Source organism: Gymnoscopelus microlampas, assembly GCF_963454915.1.
Source record: "Gymnoscopelus microlampas genome assembly, chromosome: 3".
NCBI classification, from domain to species: domain Eukaryota; kingdom Metazoa; phylum Chordata; class Actinopteri; order Myctophiformes; family Myctophidae; genus Gymnoscopelus; species Gymnoscopelus microlampas.
This window is the reverse complement of record NC_139940.1, coordinates 39,091,532-39,106,638: the sequence shown is the minus strand read 5'-3', so window position 1 is coordinate 39,106,638 and position 15,107 is coordinate 39,091,532. Positions and strand designations below refer to the sequence as shown.

The 15,107-nt window shown below is 42.2% G+C and overlaps 1 protein-coding gene across 1 annotated transcript in view; it reads right to left on the bottom strand.

Moving 5' to 3' along the window:
• Positions 1-426: 426 nt before the first annotated feature.
• The window catches only part of znf236 (zinc finger protein 236), a 122,813-nt gene continuing 108,132 nt past the window's right edge, over positions 427-15,107 (bottom strand). The window contains exons 29-30 of the mRNA XM_084052943.1: positions 14,702-14,875; positions 427-2,059 (exon numbers count right to left, since the gene is read on the bottom strand). Coding sequence (XP_083909069.1) covers positions 1,932-2,059; positions 14,702-14,875 — 302 coding nt within the window. The 3' untranslated portion in view covers positions 427-1,931. The remainder of the gene's footprint in view (positions 2,060-14,701; positions 14,876-15,107) is intronic.

The window sequence follows — 15,107 nt, the reverse complement described above, 5'->3', positions numbered from 1 at the left end:
AAAATGAACTACTGTAAAAAAAACAATAACAAAGTCGGTGCCACAGTTTTACATGATATGACTTAATAATGATATGACACTTTGTTCGACATGTTGAGTCAAATCAGGAAGCCCTACAGTATACACAGCAACAGTGTGCATGGTTTTGCTATCGCACGTTAGCCCATTCAAACCGGGAAAGCATTTGTGTAATTTTATATTTTTGCTATATATATATATATATATATATATATATATATATATATATATATATATATATATATATATATATATATATATATATATATATATATATGTATGTATATGTATATATATATATGTATATGTATATATATATATGTATATATATATATATATATATATATATATATATATATATATAGCAACATACTGTAGGTTTTTCAGAAAACTCTTAGGATTCAGAACAGTGGTTTAGAACAGTAGTAGTTCATAGCAGATATACAAGCTCACAGCGCATGTTTGAAAAGGGGGGGGGGGGGCACTGGCACAAAACATTTACAGATGGGGGTCATTTTGGGGGTCCTTGGCACGAAAACGTTTGAGAACTACTGGTTCAGAAGACATTTGTAGAATTGGGTTAATGAGTTGATGCTTTCATAGAGGAGCTAGTAGAGGAGCTAGCTACTTGAGGAGCTAGCAGAGGAGCTAGCTACTTGAGGAGCTAGCAGAGGAGCTAGCTACTTGAGGAGCTAGCAGAGGAGCTACGTTGGGATCATTAGCACATTGCTACACCACTCCAAGCCATACAGCTATATCAGTGGTTCTCAACCGTTTCTGGATCAGGCATTTCCGGAGCATGTTTTTTGTTTGTTTTTATGATCATTAATAATCAATTGTGTGTCATCTCGGATCAATTGAACTGACATAGTACAGTTTAAGTTCCATTATACCATGACATTTTTAAAATATATATTATTGTTTTATATTAATGTTATATTATCATTAAAATCTTACTGTTTTTGCCAATTATTCGGCAAAACACTAAGCGGCACAACAGTGGGTAGATTTGAGCGTTGGCTATTCAAAAATAGCAGATCTACAAGCTCGCAGTGTGTCACTTCGTGCCGCGCTGCGAGCTTGCACATTTGCTATTTCTGAACATTTTTTGAAAAACTAATGAAAGTGTGAGAACAACTGATTTAGAAGGCATTTGTAGAATCATCCTCAGGTCTTAAAAGGTCTTTTAAGCCAATTTATATAGTCTCTGTGGCCACAGATGCCGTGCTGCCACCACATCTGTGCACATCTGTGCACATCTGTGCCGTCGCGTCAACCTCCCTCTTCAACCGAGGTGACCCCACGACTCCTTGACAGGTGAACGTTCTGGGATGCCCGGGTCTGTTTGCATAAACAGCTTATTGAGTCAAACCTCTCCGGAGGTAATCACATGAGATGAGAATCAAACAGCCAAGCCCCGAAAGCAGATAACAGTCATTAGGCCAATGGAGAGGGAACCAGAGTCCTTCTGGCTTTACGGCTAATCTGGTTGATGACGAGAGAAAGCAGGGCCACTGCTACAAAAACACCCTGAATATACAAATGGACTGATCTGTGGCGGGTCAGAGGAAGCCCTTACTTGACCCCTTTTGAGACACAGATAAAAACCGTAGGCAAAGCCGCTCGCTTAGACTTTAGCCCAATGGTTCTCAAACTTTTTTAATTTCAAGGATCCCTAGTTTGGTATGCATTAGGCCCATAACTCTGAGTGTACAAATGGAGCCAAACATTTGTTTCCTAACTATGAATTGTCCCCGGACCCCCAACTTTGAGAACCCCTGCTTTAGCCTCTCGTGCGTAGTGGTTCGAACCCCTCAGTGCTTATGTACCTTACGTCTTGCATGCGGTGTCTTCTTCAGGTTATTATAAAGATCTCATAATCCTGGTGCGTTCAGGACTCAGGTGCATGGTGGCTAAGGGAAGACATTGTGCCAATCTCCAGAGGATTCTGGAACAACTTCCAGGTCGAGATCGGGCGTCACCTCCCCCTGAGCACCTCCTGCCTCCTCCTCTTGGCGCAGAGACACATCCTGAAGCTGACCTAGAAGGACAAAGACAGATACAGTAGGTCAGTGGTTTTATTCGACATTTGAGCCATGGACCACCGTTTGGTGAGATTTAGCCTCTCAGACCCAAGACTTAGAGTATTTTGTTATCGTTGGATACAATTTTGACCACAATTCCACATGCTGTATTGATGCTAGTACCATAAGAGAGATAACAGGCAAACGTTGATCAAAATAACAATTCTTCTACATTCTCTAATTGTGCAGACTTCTTGTTCATTAAGTAATGCAGATGTTTAACAATGATTTAACTCTTGAGAGCGTACAATGAAACCAAATGGACCCGTAAGGGTCCATTTGGTTTCATTTTACGTTCTCAAGAGTTAAAGATCTATAAGGGTCCATTTGGTTACCAACTCTTCATCATTTAGCTGGGGACCACCTGGAACCCCCTCAAGGACCACTGGTGGTCCCCGGACCACAGGTTTGAGAACCACTGCAGTAGGTGAGGAAAGGTGTAGAATGGACTTGCACGACAGAAATATATTAGAAATCTTCCTGTGAGACGGTAAACAGAAGATTGCCATGAGTGAACACAGAGATCTTTATCTCCCAGGTATAAAGTTTCAACCACGGCTTGCATGGTTGAAAGTATGGATGATTATTAATAATAATCCATCATAATATATCATGTTATAATTTTATGCTCCTTATATTGCGTTGCCATTTGTATTCTTTTTGAAAAAGTCCAATAAAACTTCATACTTTTTGAGCTGATATGATAAATTTATGCTATGATAATTTTATATAATGTTATGCTCCTGGTATTGCCTTGTGATGCCACTCATTTGGATTATTTTTGAACATGTCCAATAAATATTCATACTTTTTCAAGCACGACCTCAGAACCTATTAATTCTCCCCAGCATTTGGACAATCCGAGCTTGGTTTCCTGGAACTGTTTTACATTTCGTTTTCACGGTTAGGATAACCTTAACGTGCTGTCAAGGGTCCTTCTGGGCGATCCACACGGTCACAACTTTTTTCTGTTCTGGCCCCACAGTGGTGGAATGGACTTCCCCACTGATGTCAGGACAGCAGAGTCACTGCCCATCTTTCGCCGCAGGCTGAAAACCCACCTCTTCAGGAAACACTACCCTTCCTCTTTGCCTGGCCTACTTGTTGTTAACTAGTTGTATGAACGCTTGTTTTATTGTTGTATTGTTTATTGGATCTTGTTTAGTCGATACAATTATTTGTTTTAAGCTCCTGCTCATTTGATTTAGCTATTTTGTCTCATCTGTTTAAGGAAATAGGTAGCAGAGCATGTGAGCGGAGCGGAGCGACGCGATTTTGACGTGAGCGCGGAGCTGGTTATAAAAAGGTTGGAGCGCTACTCAGAGCGAGGACCGCCTCCCGCTCCAGGCCGCCCTCGCGGGGGCCGCGCACCGAATGTTTGAGCATGCCCGGTCGCACGGACTCAGAGACATACAGACATCCAGCAGTGCACAGCGCACCGAGATGTCATTAGAATTTCTACTTTCTTTTTCTTTTCTTTTTTTTACTGTTGAGCGACCCGGTTTGAGCGGAGCGTGGAGCGAGATTTGCGCAAATCAACGTGAGCGAGGAGCGACGGGGAGCGGAGCGCGGGGGGGTTTAACATGAGCGAATAGCGAGCGGCATTTCAGCCCCCTGGAGCGCGGAGCGGCATTTTCTCCCGCTCCGCTCCGCTCACATGCTCTGGTAGCTGATATATTGAACTTTTACCTTAGCGCTAGGTATACTCTTGGTTGCTTGTTTTTGCAGAAAATGCACTTAATAATAAAGAAATACATCACATGGATGCAACTGGGACGCATCATCAGTGTTGTAGCCTGGGGTCATAGGGTGTTTCGGGTCTCGCAACATACAACATACACCCTCGCCCAAGTGACCCAGCCAGGGTTGATCAAGCCCCGACTTACGTCCCAGTAGCACCCACGGTCAGTCCTATAGGGAAAGACAGGGCCACTCAGTCCGCTTCTCCGGAAGTACTCTGCCGGGACTCGGGGGAGGCTCTGGCACGTGGAGGGACTAGGCTCTCCTGTCCCTCCACGTGTCTCTAGGTTGTCTCCTGGCCGGGCTCCTCCTTCGTCTCACCAGGTCCAGGACCTGAGCGCTGTACCAGATCCTCTGCACCATCCCGATCCAAACATTTCCTCCTGGCGTGATGGTTCCTTGGGCCGATACCACTAGATTGGGCCGTCTAATGGTATTAGCTCCGCTTGCGGTACGCTGGAATGGAATGGCCCTCCTAAAGGCCTCACCGCGGGTTTGTTGGGCTTCTTCCTCACGGAAGACACAGCATGGGGCGCTAACCCATACTGCTCCCGGGATACCGTCTACATTCCGGCTGTCAACAGTCTCTCCTGTGGTCACCAAACTATTCCTGGTTGTCACGTAGTCTATAAATTCCTATGAGCCACTATAAGTAGAATAACTAATAAAGAAATACATCACATGGATGCAACTGGGACGCATCATCAGTGTTGTAGCCTGGGGTCATAGGGTGTTTCGGGTCTCGCAACATACAACATACACCCTCGCCCAAGTGACCCAGCCAGGGTTGATCAATAAAACCTCTGGTGATTAGTAGTTTTCGTTCCCTACCTATGTTGAATGCACTTATTGTAAGTCGCTTTGGATAAAAGCGTCTGCTAAATGACTGTAATGTAATGTAATGTAATGTTAATTACAGCTGCTTAATATTGCTCTAGTCTGCCCCCTGGGTATCGGTATGTGTATCGTCTCCCTTGTCAGTGTGATTCATTCATTCAACCTTCATTTATTAACTCAGGAATACACTGATGGGCGTCATTTTCAATGATGCCTAGATTACAACAGGCAGATCCACAGACCACACAACAAAATAGAAAACGTTTAAACAAAACAAAGAACTAATGTGAATCAGAAAGAAACACAAACACCAATATTGATCAGAAAACAATTATTCCTAGTTAAAACAATTAAAATGAAAAACATTACGATTTCTACGTGTTTTTCTAAAATGTCCTGATGACATCGGGATGGCAATATTTGAAGTGCACTGCAGATAATCACACGAGTGTGGGGCACAAAAACTAAAAGCAGTCTTTCCGAGTTTGGAGCCGGAGGTTTACATTGAGGTCTAATAATGAAGTAAAGTAGGCAGGTTGGTAGTTTGTTTTGGAGCTCTTTATGAACAAACATTATGCCAATGTTGATCTCGTCTCACAGAGAGAGAGAGAGAGAGGGCTAGCAAACCTTTTGGCAGAGGTTACAATGATTGATGGGTACTGTCGGTATCACCGGTAGTACATCTGAGAGCAGAGTGAGATATAGGCAGCATCTCTAGGGGCTTACGGGTGCCAACACCAGCATTATATCACCGTACTCCCAAGACAGGAAGAAAAATAGTTTCAGCAAGTTTTTTTTCCTTCTGCTAAACATGGGAAAGCAGTTTCTATTTATGTACTTATATATATATATATATATATTTTGTTAAATGATCAAGACAGAGAGTTGGAGAAAGAAAGGCGCCCAGATTGTCTTCTCCAGTAACTTTCTTGGGAGTCAATAGCTAGAACAGCAGAAAGTGCTCAAGCAACTGCATCAGCAGTGAGAAGTTGGAGGGCAAACCGAGGACATGTGACTTAAAGTATGAAGAGAAACGTCATTATGTTTTGATGCAATGTCCATGTCAGTGGTTTGTCTCCCCTGTCATCGTGATTGACTCCTAGTTTGTGAGTCAATTCATTGTGTTTTACTTTTATCTCGGTTCTATTTTTGTCAGGTTCTCAGGAAAATCACCACTTATCAATTAAACGACGATCGATAAGGTGAATCAACAATCGATTCATGATTTCATCAATAATTTCCCTACTATTAAACATAACTTAAGTAAAACTTAAGTAAAAGTTAAAGTAAAGGGTTGAATGTTAAAGTTAAATTATATTCCTCCCTTCAAGGTTGTGTTCTCTCTACCCTACTTTACTTTCTGTACACGAACCATGTGCCAAAGTACACATGAGAACAGACCCTGGCCAGATGCCAAAACAGTGTTCACGCCTTTGACTCCTCAAGGCTAGACTATGCTGCAAACGCACTACTCGTTGGAATCCCCAAGAGCATCCAGAAGCGTCAGTTCAGTCAGAACACCACAGTGCTGCTACGGTCCTGATGAGAGTGCACATTACACATTACACCCATCCTCCAGTCACTCGGCTGTGGAATGCCCTCCCTGACCAGTGGTGTAAAGTAACTAAGTACATTTACTAAAGCACAAAGTATCAAACAAATCATCAAGTGAGGCAGACCAGTAAGCATAGGCTATAGGTGAGTCTCAACTCAAGCTATCAGTTCCATACTCCTCACAGCTGCAATGTTAGGAGAGGTCTATCTCTCAAGATTGTTCATGTCCATTACACAGTGAATTCAGGTGGTGAATCTCAGCCCCTTCGCTCCGGCAGACGGTTTTTGGCCCTGAGGTGATAAATGATACAGAAATTATGTCATACCTGCAGCCAGCACTGAACAAAGATGGCACAAAACGATGCACCTCGACCAGTCACGACAGGCACGACGCTCTGAGTGTGTAAACTCACTGGTCACGACTTTCTTCGTAGGTTATTTTTTGCTTTTTTTATGTCTGGAATTTGTACTCAGGCAACTCATTTATCCCTTGCTCACTTTGCTAGGGTCAGATGGCTCAGGGTAGAGGATAGAGTACAGCAACTTGCAATGGGCCTGGTCTACAAGATACGCTACACCACAAAGACACCCATGTACCTGTCAAAATACTTCACAAACGTCAATGCAGTCCACAATCACAACACAAGAGGGAGCTCCAATAATCACGTTCAACCCAGATTTGTCTCAAACAAGGGAAACTGGCCCCTATAAAAGCCCCCCACCCCCCTCGAACTGTTTACTGTGCATAGTTTTATTTTTGTTTTCTAACTGTTTATATGATGTTTTGCATAGTAATGTATATTTGTCATTAAATGTTTCGATGAATTGAGTACAAAGGACCCCAATGGAAACAAGCCATAGTGCTTTCTTGGGTTTAAAATCCTCTTAACAGACCTTGTATTGAACTGTACTTTCCTGTGCTTTTCTTTTTGCAAACTTCTAATAAAGTATTCAATCAATCTTGTTCTGAGGTCTTGCTTTTCACTGGACTGCTGTAATTCCATTCTGAAATGTAACCGTGGGTACAAATTAAGAACAATTCATTGGTAACCATTACGATCACTTGACTAGTATGGAAATTAATAGTTTTGATCTTTTCTTTCCTCTTTTCGGTTTGGATGTTGCCAACTCGGCACCTAATTCACGCCTGTCCACTCTTTCTTCCTTTTCTTTTCTCACCAAGGGGTTTACCGTTGCCCAAAGTCTGTGCAATGTGTTCCCTTTGTTAACCGTGGGCCTGCAAAGCCCTTTGAGACACTAACTCTAATTAAGGGTTGTATAAATAAGTACTGTAACAGTGTTGCTTGCCTTTAGCGAACCCACAATTTGACATGAGTAATTTGGGCTATTTTCGCTGAATCGATAACAAGACTTTAAAAACAAAACTGAGACACAACCCCATCTAAGCACAACACAAAGCAGTACAACTAAGAACAAACTAGCTCCCGAGGGCACTTATTAACAACTGTCCAGCCAGCAGTTTTAATGGTGGTGGACGACTACAGATGCAAAGCCACGTCCAGATGGCAAAACTTCTCACACTTCAGTAAAGGAGGATATTAAAAATGTCAGCATTCTGCTAAAGAGAAATATTCATTTAATAGCAGCCCCAGCAGATCTCATTGAGCTCCGTGAACATCGCAAAATGTACTCATCATCGTGTTGCTGTCCTCTAAAGTGAAAAACAGATGGTTATGCATTAGAATCGTTCTTCACTTCCATTATTTATGTTGTTGAGTAAAATGTTCAGGGGGAATCGTCTGGTTCAGATGTTTTGAGCCAGTTATTTGACAGCTCTGAAGGCAACTATTTAATACTTAATACTGGAGGATTAATTTCTTGCAACAGACATCCCCTAACCTAACTGTAGCTGTGATCACCAGCCATAGCCGGGCTGAAAGATTAACACTTGACTTGCAAATGTTCCGAGCACAAAATTGACGTGTACTCCAATTTTAACAAGCAGCTTATTACCCAGCGGCCATGTGAAGACAATGAGAGTGGCCACTGACATGAGGGGTCAATATCTCTGCATGTCTGTGGACAAGCTCTGGAGTCAATTAGCCAGTGCTGGTGTGCGTGTGTGTGTGTGTGTGTGTGTGTGTGTGTGTGTGTGTGTGTGTGTGTGTGTGTGTGTGTGTGTGTGTGTGTGTGTGTGTGTGTGTGTGTGCGTGTGTGTGTGCGTGTGTGTGTCGGTATTACAATACTTGTGAGGGCCTTAACCCATTAAGAGCTGAGGCGATTCTTAAAAATGTTTTTTGAAAAAAAATCTAAAAAAAAGATTTTTCAAGATTTTTCAAAAATAGCAGATCTACAAGCTCATAGCGCGGCTATGAGCTTGTATATCTGCCATTTTTGAATAGCCAAAGAAATCTAAAGTGACACATGCTTTCCAGGTCTGTCCCCGCAAGTAAAGTTGAATTTGAAAAATACACATTGGGCCTCATTCACGACGCGGGCGTATGCTCCGATTTCATACTAAAGTGCAAATATGAGTGTTTCCCCAAGCATATAGTCTGATTCATCATTGTTATTCCCACCGTGATTCATTCATTAGGTACGCACAAATCTGTCTGGTGTTGGGCACTCGCATGTGGGATGAAACATGTGTGAGCTATTATGCGTTATCCTTCGTGTAAAATCAATTCCAATAGCCTCGTGCCAACGACCTCAAACTATGTTTATATGCCCAACATTTGTCAAAACATATGAAGACATTTTTTATCTATTGCTTGTTTTTGAAGTGAGGGTGCATAAGTGGGATTTATGAGGCTAATTCAAACCCATTTTTATGGGGTTTCTTTTTAGTTTTAGTTCTTTTTTTGACACATTGAGAGCGGAACATTAATTATTGTTCCTCAGCGTGTTTCTGCAAGTGTGACCACAATTTGGTGAATTGATTAGCCCATCATGATTAATGTTGCTGGAGACGACAGATGCAACAATAGAAATATTAGGAGGTGTGTGTGTGTGGGTGAGAATTATGTTCATTCACTTTTAATGAGGCCTGATTTGAAGTATATATATTAGCCCTTGACATGAAAAAGTTTGAGAACCACTGATATTATTGCAACATAAATAAATAAAAATAAAAAACTGTTTTAGAAGACATTTTGTAGAATCCTCAGCAGCAAAGATTTGAGTTACAAATGTTTGCTTTAATAGCCAAAGTATAAGATAATGGTTAAAGTGGTTAAAATAAAAAATGACAGATGCTTTCCCGGTCTTAATGGATTAATACATTTATAGGAGCATCTAAGAACGGTGTGCAGACTTTTCTCTCCACCTCATGTGCTACTTTTTGTCCAGCACCCGTCGCAATTCTTGGATGTGTGCGTGCATCACCTGAACTATTACCAAACATGGCAACATAAAAATCATAACTTGGAAAAAGAGAATACGAGCACTTGTGCAGTTAAATAGTTCAGTTCACACGTGTCGGGGGTGCACGACTCTGACACAAAACACTAGCTCAAAAACAGATCACCAACACTCACTTGAATTCCTTTTAGGATCTCTTATTTATTGATAACACAGCAGCAGTTCAAGACAAGGACGTTTCGGCCCACGGCCTTCGCAACGTGATTAATGATTTAATTTAATCGCGTTTATGAAGGTTGTGGGCCGAAAACATCAGTGTCTTGAACTAGTGCTGGGTTATCAATAAATGGGACATCCTAAACGAAATTTCAATGAGTGATGGTGATCGTTTTTGGAGCTAACATAAAAATCATAGACTAATTCCAACAAAGAAATGAGTCTCTGCGACAGCCATCACAAACCAATAATTTGCTATGCAAATGATACATGCCACCATGTCTGCCTTGTTTAAAGTGTGATTTGTAAAACATTGTACATACACAGGATGAAAAGGAGCGGTCCTATTACCTTTCCGTATGAAAAACTAAATCCTAACGGTAATATATCCATGGAATTTACCATGCCTGTGAATACTGCCATTGGCAGAGTGAGACTGATACATGCGGTCCTAAACGTGTTCAATATTTTAGCACGGGACTCAATCGGCATCAGGGACTGGAACTATGCATTTTAGAAACTGCCTTAAACTAGTATCTTCATAAAAGAAAGTCAATAAGAAAATTCACCCTAGAGTTGGCAAGATTCCGATTGTCTACCCTAAAATAAATTGTATCCTAAAGACTACGTGGCTTTGTTCTGTCTACTGCAAATGCAAATGAACGAAGAACAGAATGTAACAAATGCAAATAAAAATCAATGAAGAACGAAAGTAAAGTAGCAAAGTAACTAATCCTTTCAAAGCCAAAGTAAACTACACCATGGAGTTGTAAAGTGTGAGGACGAGACTCCGGAGGCGGATGTCCCATTAGACAAAATGGGCCCATTATTCCGACTTCCCGAGCGTTACGAAAAACGTTTAGGTTAGCGTGAGGTTAGGTACAATTAGCATTCTTTAGACTAGAGAGAGACTGCACTGAAGGAGGAGAGTGCATCCGGTGCCGGTCCAAAACTCAGTGGAATCTAGTGAAGGTATAGAGTAACGCTTTTAACCCATTCAATCCGGGAACGCATCTGTGTCATTGGCTATTCAAAAATAGCAGATATACAAGCTCATTGCCGCGCTACGAGCTTGTAGCTTGTATCTGCTATTTTTGAAAAATCTTCAAAATGTATGCAAATCTTTGAATATATTTTAAAACGAATATTTGTAACTCAAATCTTTGCTTCATGGGGGTCCCTGGGACAAAACAAAAGTGGTGCTCCAACTTTTCCATGTCAAGGACCCCCAAAATGCGTTTGGCCGCGGACTCCCCATCTCAAAACATGTCGTTCCAGGGACCCCCCCAGAAGCACAGATTGGAAATGTTCCTATCTACAAGCTCATAGCGCGGCACTTGGTGCTGTGCTATGAGCTTGCAGATCTGCTATTTCTGAACAGCCAAAGATATCTTAAAATGACACAGATGCGTTCCCGGTCTTAATGGATTAAACATCCAGACAGACCCAGCAGGGGAAGATGGAGTGGATAATGAGTTTTGGAACTCGTCTCCAACAGACACAGGTAGAATAGAGCTGTCAGCATCTCTCTACAACTCCACGTCAACACAGACCTGCCAACCTGGAAGGGATGTCGGATGAAATGAAAAATGTGCCGTGTGTGTATTTAAGTGAATGTGTTTGTGTAAGGGGATTGTTTTTATGGAACGGGTAAGATGGTGAGTGCGAGAGAGTGTGTGTGTGTGTGTGTGTGTGTGTGTGTGTGTAAGAATAATGGGGAAAAATATGCCTAGGGGATTGTTTTTATGAAACGGGTAAGATGGTGTGCGTACGTGCGTGCGAGAGAGTGTGTGTGTGTGTGTGTGTGTGTGTGTGTGTGTGTGTGTGTGTGTGTGTGTGTGTGTGTGTGTGTGTGTGTGTGTGTGTGTGTGTGTGTGTGTGTGTGTGTGTGTGTGTGTGTGTGTGTGTGTGTGTGTGTGTGTGTGTGTGTACAGCCCACACAATACAATATGTTGCACTTGCAGCTGATGCAGATTGAGTACTGTTTCTCTCTCCGTTGCTACGGCCTGACATATATTTGGTTTGCATATAATATGCAGTAAATGATGGTGTTCTATGTAATGTACAAAACCCTCGTTTACTGACTCTGTGTGACGCCTTCCATTGCTGTACTGTATGCTACAGATTTGACTGATTATGAATTGAATACATAGGACCACAATGGAAACAAGCCCTTAGGGCTTTTTGTGTTATCTTTTTGCCATTTTTCAAGAGAACTTCATATATGAAAAAAATTAAAGAAATTTTAAGGAGTAGCCTAGTGAAAATAGCAGATCTACAAGCTCAAAACGTGTCGCGATGCGATCCCGGGCAAACGTCGGATATCTCTTTTGGGACTCAAGCTAAAAAGTTTAGGAAACCACTGTTGTAGCACAATGGGGTGAGAGAGAGAGAGAGAGAGAGACAAAGAGAGAGAGAGACGGAGAGAGAGAGACAGAGTCATTTATCTTTCCGTTCCCACTAAATTGAACAGAGAATGGCGATTAATCATGACTAAATTATTATTAATCTGTGATCCATCTGATTAACGTTTTAATCGTTTGACAGCCCTAGTTTAAACAAAAGTTGTATTGTTAAAAAAGTTGACGCTCTATATGCTAATAATTATTGCTACTGACTCAGTGTTTGCTAAGTAACAGGTCTCTCCAGCTCTTTAGTAAACAGAGAATACATTTCCAGTTATAAATTCCTCCCATCAGGAGAGAGAACACAACAAAGATAATTGATCAGCTTGTGTTCCAGTTCCAGTTTTTGTTTGTTTCAACCACTTCCAATTCCACTTATTTATCCCATATACCAGGGGTACTCAACAGGCGGACCATGACCGGACCGCGGAACAACTCTCTGCGGACCCTGGGCAAATTATAGTAAAACATTTTTTAAAGCAAATTTCTTTAACTTCTGGGGGTCCCTGGAACAACATATTTTGAGATGGGGGTCCGCGGCCAAATACATATCGCTTTGGGGGTCCTTGACCAAGAAAAGTTGAAGCACCACTGATATTATAGCAACATACGTTTTTTCAAAAAACTGTTAGGATTTAGAAGACATTTGTAGAATAAAGATTTGCACACATTTTCAAAATTTCTACAAGCTCATAGCACAGCACTCGGTACCGCGCTATGAGCTTGTAGATCTGCTATTTTTGAATAGCCTAAAGAAATCTTAAAAAATGACACAGATGCATTTTAATTGATTCATCAGAAGTCAAGGAAAACCACATGGATGAATGTCCACAATGTTGGCACTGCTTCCTGGCTTTGATAATGTGTGCAGGAGTACAACCCCGCTGATCAATAATGCAAACCCTCTCCAGCTACACCGCATGTACTAGACCCTCAGGACAAAGTTCACAGTGAGAACCAAGTTGTAAAGGAGAGTCGTGCCTTAAGGAGCAGATCAATCATAGATGAGCTATGCCTCAGAAATAAAAAAAGTCCATCTCATACAGAAACATCTATGTGCCTTGGGGAGCCATGAGGGGAGAGCAAAAGAGAGCGAGACCAAAACGTTATTTATAACTTATTTTAAAGACCAGCTGAAATGAAAAATCATATCTGTGGTCATAATGGGGACAAAATAATCATATTTGAACCGGGGGCCCCTCACCCTGACAAGCACTTGGAATTGTAGGCATAACTTTTAGTTTGACTTGGGTTTCCACAGATAAATATTGTGAAACTAGCCGAACTTACAAGCTCACAACGCCTCGCACTGCGAGGCATTGTGAGATTGTCTATTTTCACAATGTTTGCTTCTTTCTTACACTTTATTTTCACAGCTTGGCCATTTTGGTAATAAAAAGGTCTTAAAAGTTCGGATGGGGAGAGGCAAGTCGTTACAGAGTCTGGGGTCGACAGCCGCTAAGGCTGCGGCCACCCGTGTTCTTTTTGCTAGACAACGACCAGAATCGACTTATCGGCAGACCTCAGAGCCCTGGCTGCGGTGCATGGTTCTAGGAGCTCAGCGAGGTACAGCGGAGATAGTCTGTTTAAAGATTTAAAGACAAATAAAAGAACCTTGAGATAAATCCTAAAGTTGACAGGGAGCCAGTGAAGTGAGGCTTCAGTGAGTATGCTTTGAGTGAGTGGGTGCTTTGGATGTCCAGAAGTACCACACGTGCACTGAGCTAGAAGCCTCTGCTCAATGATTGTTTACGTGTCTCTCGAACTCTCTGCACAGGGAAAGAACATTGATAAGAGGCGCTCCTCTCCCAAGACGAAAGTCAAAAGGTTTTCTGCTTGAGGAGCCCAGAGCGCTCTGCCATGAAACGCTGGACGCGGAGAGCGATGAAGCAAGACATGCATGGTAGTTCAAAAAGCATTTGAGTGGAAGTATAGGTTGAACCAATATTATATTATAGAATGTGGATTCAAGTGTCAATATAATATTTTATCTTGGCGTTCAGGCTCTGCTACATGCTACATGTTCTCCCTGCAACTAACACATTTACAGAACCATCATTAACCGTTAAGAGAGCAGGGAGATAAACAACCCCCCGTGGGGAACAGAACTAATAGCAGAGACCACTGGTGGTGCTGGGGTGGCGTTGGGAGCAAACGGGCGCATAACAACAAACCAAGGACACATACACAGCAGAAAGAAGAACAGAGACTGATGTGAGCTTAAATAACCCCCCCCCCCCCGCCCCCCCTGGGCGCACAGAACAGAAGATTTGTGTAAAAAAGAATAAAAAATTCTTCTTTCTTTTTTTTAATAGCAGATGTACAAGCTATTTACTTCTGTGAGCTTGTATATCTGCTATTTTTGAATAGCCAACGCTAAAATTGAAAATGACAAACATGCTTTCCCGGTTCTAATGGGCTAAATGTCCATCTGATGTCATTTAGTCAGTGTGTGTGCGTGTGCGTGTGCGTGTGCGTGTGTGTGTGCGCGCGCGCGTGCATGGTCGGTGCTGATGTGCTCCTTACCGTAGCCGTGCGAGCGCTTCATGTGGTGCTTCATGTTGCTCTTCTGTGTGAATCTGATGCTGCACACCTCACACTTGAAGGGCTTCTTGCCCGTGTGTTTGACAATGTGCACTTGCAGGGCACTCTTCTGGTTGAAGGCCTTGTCGCACTGAAGACACTTGAAGGGCCGCTCACCTGGAACACAGGAGTCAAAATTTACAACAAATGCCCTGCCGGTGCAAACCTTGCCCAGACCGACATCTCTTGTTCCAGGGTTTCCCAAACCTTTCCATGCCAAGGACCTCCAAACAGCCATAAGAGGAGAAATAGAGACACCGGGTTGAAAATGGTTAAACTGGCAAACTAATTTATGAATTGATTTTGAATTAAAAAAATAATAATTATATATTAGTTTTTAGTGTTTTCC